At 37.6% G+C, this 6,000-nt stretch overlaps 1 protein-coding gene across 2 annotated transcripts in view; it reads right to left on the reverse strand.

The window, feature by feature from the left end:
- med13a (mediator complex subunit 13a) overlaps positions 1-2,621 on the reverse strand; it is a 116,178-nt gene extending 113,557 nt beyond the window's left edge. For both annotated transcript variants that reach the window (XM_042326826.1, XM_042326825.1), the window contains exon 1: positions 2,027-2,621. In XM_042326826.1, the coding sequence (XP_042182760.1) occupies positions 2,027-2,092 (66 nt within the window). In that variant the 5' untranslated portion in view covers positions 2,093-2,621. The remainder of the gene's footprint in view (positions 1-2,026) is intronic.
- Positions 2,622-6,000: the final 3,379 nt, after the last annotated feature.

Here is a 6,000-nt window from a genome sequence, read left to right on the forward strand (position 1 = left end):
CATTTTAATGTGATCTTGTCTGTATGTACTTTGACTGCTGCTAAATGTATGTCCTCGAGGACATTAAAGTTTTCTGAATTTTCTGAATCAGAGACAAGCAACAGGTGAAGTTGCTCAAACCATCCCCGAGCAGACAGATAGACACCCCACCACCACTACTAGCATCTCTCTCTGTCACGGTCTCACCCTCCCACTGCAAAACATGAAACTAGTCTGTTTGCATCTTGGAAAACTCTGGAGAAATGCAAATCCACTCGGGCCACTCTCTCCTCTCGTCCAGCCTTTTCATCAGCACGGCATTTGTCACTGCCGCAGTGTTTGTTAACTTATCCTGACAAGAGACATAGTCTAGCAGGGCCATTGTGACGTGACTATTGATTTATGAAAATAATGTGTTATAACACATACCAATTAATCTACAAACAAACTTCAACACCCAGAAAGCTGCTCAACTTAAAAAAACAAACGAGAATAATTCATTTTAAATAAACATTGCAATAAGACTCCTGAGAACTATTAGTTATTGGAAAAGTGCCAAGCTGTGTTCACTGCATTCTTTCAGCCTAAAACCACAATGCCTGTTCAGAGTGTGAGTCATACAGGACCGTGAACAGCAACACCGGTGTCATGCTCATCTCAGTCTGCAGTAAAATGTCTCCCTACTATTGCAATACAGCAACCAGTCATTCACTACTAGCCTGTCCTGTTCATTCAGCTTTACTGTCAAATGCTTCGGAAAAGGACGATTCAAGTCCATCAATATTTATCTATTGAACCTTCATGAAGGGGAATTGTTCACATCTGTCATACAGTACATACTGTACAGAAAGAATGCAATGCATTGCTGGAAACATAGTTGGTGCACTACTGAGAGGTTCTTAGATTGGTCTAGCAAGTAGTAGGGGTGCGAGGGACAAGAGGGAACGTCTGAGCTTTTTCCTTGAGTCTATTATGTACTTTTGGTTGTGTATTTATGATAGCTATATAATTCAATTGTTTTACGACTGACTAGCAACAGTATCAATCAGCACTATGAGAACTAAGACATACAAATAAATACACAGATATAAAACAAAACAGTGAATGGCATTAATTTGTCATGAAAAATGTTTTCAACTTGAAAACTTGCCAGACGGGAAGTAAGTACTACATTCTAAAGAGATGCACTAACAATATCCAAGATTACATTGTTGTTTCTTAATATTTCAGCTCTTTAAGGTGAGCACGAGCCAAGAATGTAAACAACAAATGATTGGAAAGCAAACTTGACAACTTTAAAGGAAAAGTATCCCGCAAATATGCTACAATTTATCAGTAGCTAAACTCTTCATTGGCTACTTAAAAGAAACAATGTAGCAATCAATGTATCTTCACAACTACACTGGCCCACTGACAACAACACGATAGAACATGGAAGTTGAAATTAGAAGCCAACGTTCACGAGCCTTTACTTTCCATGGTCGAACGCCAAATGTTTCTGCCGTTTAGCTAGTTTGCTATTTGTGCAAATGAACAACATTGTAAGGTAGTTAGCAGGCTAGCCAACTGCTTGGGTTTATTTTAAGGTCACATAAATAAGCTACACAACGCATGTGATAAAAAGCATAACGATATAGAACGTTAATTTAACCAAGTAAACAACTAGACAAAAATGTAATCATGCATGGTATTCAACGTTCCGTTAGATAGATAGTTAGCTAGGATGTTTATCATCACCACACGTTACATTAGTTGCACTTTTCTTTTGCCTAAAACTCTCAGGGGTGGAATGCATTGAATATGATCAAACTGAAAATGTGTGATGGCAAACAGAATGCGTGCAGCTGCAAGTGACAGATAACACTATTATTCTTTAATCTTGCACAACTTCAAAGTATGCAAATAAACATTGCCTTAGTGAATGATGTTTGAATTGCAGTGCTCGACAGGCCCTGCCTGCTTTTCCATTGCTGTGGATACTAACGTTAGCTCGCTCTCTTCAGCTAGTTAAAAATGGCTGCTTTTCCTTTAGTTTTAAATCTCTTACCAGACAGAATAGATTGGAGTGGCAATCCTCCAAGCTGGCCCCGTTTGGTACAAAACAAGAACTCATCCTTTCACAGCGAGATCGAACATTCCATCATTTCAGTTCCCGGGAAAATAAAGACAGATTTTCAAATGTATTTTGCAAGATGTATAATAAGGTAATAAACGATAATTATTTTTAAAACAATTGGCTGGAGAATGTTATTCAACAACCCTTCGAATGTTATTGTCCGCCCTAAAATAAAAGCAGTCAAAATATCGCCTTCACAACCTCTCTATCGACCTCTCGAATACAAATGAAATAAAACATTTAAATGGAGCGAAAATGCTCTTAAAACAAAAAGAAAAGGAGAGCAAAGAAGCAACTACCCCCCTCCCCCTTAGCTTAAAACGGTTTTAGCTAAAAACGTTACTCTACTCCTCCATCACCATCAAAATCAATCTAAAAACGAATAACATCCTTAAAATCCAATCGGAAATTGGCATATGCCTATCTCTACGGTAATTTTAACCATTATTTCGGTCTCTGATCCTTCTGGTTCCATTTGAATTCATGGATTCCTTTCTTTAATGGCGGCCACAGGGAGAACTCTGCCTCCAAAAGCCTATTGGCTCATTGTGGTCATGAGGGCTGTAATAACACTGTAACAGATGGGTATTGCCGCTAGGCGAGAGCAAGAGGCGCTACTGAGCAACCAGATTCTGTTACTAATGATCAAACCTTTAAATTGACCGACTTTCACAGTGCACCACCTAGTGCACACACAAAGAAATGTATCCATTCCTTGCATCAACATTTACATCATACGGTGTGTGGCCTTGCAATCACAGCAAAGCCCTAAAAACTTTCACCTAATCGAATGTGTCAGTGTAGGCGGGGATACAATGTAACACTATTATAACACCATTGTCATGCTGTAGTAACATAAAGCACGCGCGAAGCTAATACAATTCACGAGTTGCCCAGGCCACAAGTGCCATGAACTGTGACAAATTATTGTTGCGCCACTCTGAGAACAAATTATATTAACAAATGTGCTGTCAAGCGTTCAAGATTATTGAATATATTCGGTCATGATTAAGTAGCTGTTTGACGCAATAATTTAAACCCAAAAGGTGACTGCACTTGTTATTTTAGAAAAAAATGTTTATACAATTGATACTGAGCTTTTCTCTTTTATTTGTATGAAAATGTGTTCGGTTAATACTTTTCAGATGATTGATTGTGATTAATGCATGGAATTCTGAGAAGCCAAATCTATGCAAAGTATTTAGCCCAATTTACACCTGCTGTGACACATATTGCATGATTTTATGGCAGGTTATGACACCTACACATCCCTGACCCCCCTGCCAATAAGTTTTCTTTCATTTGAAATGTTGTTTCTTAAGTCTTTATTTCACCTTTATTTAACCAGGAAGGCCAGATGAGAACAAGTTCTCAATTACAACTGCGACCTGGCCAAGATAAAGCAAAGCAGTGCGACACAAACACATAAACAAACGTACAGTCAATAACACAACAGGAAAATCTATGTACAGTGTGTGCAAATGTAGAAGATTAAGGAGTAAAGGCAATAAATAGGCCATAGAGGCAAAATAATTACAATTTAGCATTAACACTGGAATGATAGATGTGCAGATGATGATGTGCAAGTAGAGACACTGGGGTGCAAAAAAGCAAGAAGATAAATAACAATATGGGGATGAGGTAGTTGGGTGTGCTATTTACTTTGTAACTTACTTTGGACTTTGGGTGTGCTATTTACTTTGTAACTTACTTTGGACTTTGGGTGTGCTATTTACTTTGTAACTTACTTTGGACTTTGGGTGTGCTATTGACGTTTTTCTATTTACTTTGTAACTTACTTTGCACTTTGGGTGTGCTATTTACTTTGTAACTTACTTTGCACTTTGGGTGTGCTATTTACTTTGTAACTTACTTTGCACTTTGGGTGTGCTATTTACTTTGTAACTTAATTTGCACTTTGGGTGTGCTATTTACTTTGTAACTTACTTTGCACTTTGGGTGTGCTATTTACTTTGTAACTTACTTTGCACTTTGGGTGTGCTATTGACGTTTTTCTATTTACTTTGTTGTTGTTGTTGTAGTGGATCCTTTACATGTAATGAATCATGTTGTTGTTGTTGTAGTGAATCCTTTACATGTAATGAATCATGTTGTTGTTGTTGTAGTGAATCCTTTACATGTAATGAATCATGTTGTTGTTGTTGTTGTAGTGAATCCTTTACATGTAATGAATCATGTTGTTGTTGTTGTAGTGGATCCTTTACATGTAATGAATCCTTTACTTCATTTCTAGAAAATACACTTCATGGCACACTTTCAAGAAGCATTATGACCCTCCTGTGTCACTTTACTTGGACTAAGAAAATACACTTTATGACACTGGCAGGAAACATTATGACCATCATAATTATATAAGCCAGATAGGTCTATCACGTAAATGCCTTTATGTCAGTCATCAGTCAAAAAGAGGGTGTCTTGTCCTTCTCCTGAAATCTGCTCCTGCATTCATCCCAGTCATTGAAACAGAGCATTGGGGTAGGTGCATGTCTGACATCAATTTGTGCACAATTACAATGATGGTACATTTCCAAAAACATACTGTTGACAAGTAGACTATGGTGTAATTGAATGTTTTGCCTTGTGTTGACACTCTTATGTAGGTGTCATAACCAGCCATAACATAATGTGATATGTGTCACAACAGGTCAAAATATATGTGTCATGACAGTATTATGACCATATTATAACAGGTTATGACAAGTTATGTCAGGTGTTATGATATATTATGACATGGTTAACACTAGTCAACACTGGCCAATTTACTGTGTGCTATGAAAGGGACACATCTGCAGGCTTTCATACATTGTTGGGCCAGTGTGACAGTTGTACTACACTCCTTAGCTATAACAGTTATGAAATAATCAATGTTCATCATTAATTTAAATGACAATTGAACAGGTAAAGAGGTATGCTTAGATAATCTATGCAGAAAAATATACATATTTTTTTTACATAGAATTAGGCATAATGATTATGGCTCTAGATTGCAGGAAGAAGCTATTTCACATACTTCCTGCCCCCTCTACAATAATCGGTGCATGATGCCCCTGCCCATTTTTATGTCTATCTCCCACCAGACAGGACTGATAATCTCTCTCTCCCTGTTCCTCTCTCTTTATCATCACTCCCACGAGATATTAAAAACAATTGGGTAATGATAAAGTGTCTGTGGGATTGTTAAGAGTAAAACATTTGACATAACATTGTAACTAATGGGAAACTAACCAGATTGTTATTATATCTGCTGATATTTTGTATTGTTCTTATCTTGTTAAATCTCTACGGACATCTGACTGACAAGGTCTACAGTCCCTGCCTGTCTGTGCACCAAAATAAACTGTGTGCAGCATGTGTTAGCAGGTCTTGCTGTACTTCGACTAAATCCTGTGGAAAGAAAGTGAAAAATACATATGAGGTTTTGCCTGTGAGGCCATGATCTGCATTTAATGAAAGCATGTGGTTAAACAAGACAGGAGAACAGCAACAAGAGGAACAGGATATTGTAGCAATGATCACCAAATGAGTGACTGTGTGTGAGCTAAACAGTGTAGAGTGAATGGAATGCCAGATATCTGGGCGTCTGTAAATAGCCTGAATAGCTTGAGAGTGTTATAATAATGGGATTCTTCGACGTTCATTGTGGTCAAAACAGCTGGAAATCAATTGTGAATTATTATCAAATTGATATTGATTTGAAAACTACATGTATTCAAATCTGGATTTATAGGCAGGATAAGTCATGGAATGTGAATTACAGGGAAATTCTATGTCATTGGAACTGATTTGGAATTGGAGCCAGATTCCAGATTTTTGTTTGTTGACCAGGTTGTTTTCTGAACGTGTGTGTGCAACCAGCAGAAAAACAATCCAGACTCTTTAGTCAA

Source organism: Oncorhynchus tshawytscha, linkage group LG09 (assembly GCF_018296145.1).
Source record: "Oncorhynchus tshawytscha isolate Ot180627B linkage group LG09, Otsh_v2.0, whole genome shotgun sequence".
Classification (NCBI taxonomy): Eukaryota; Metazoa; Chordata; class Actinopteri; order Salmoniformes; family Salmonidae; genus Oncorhynchus; species Oncorhynchus tshawytscha.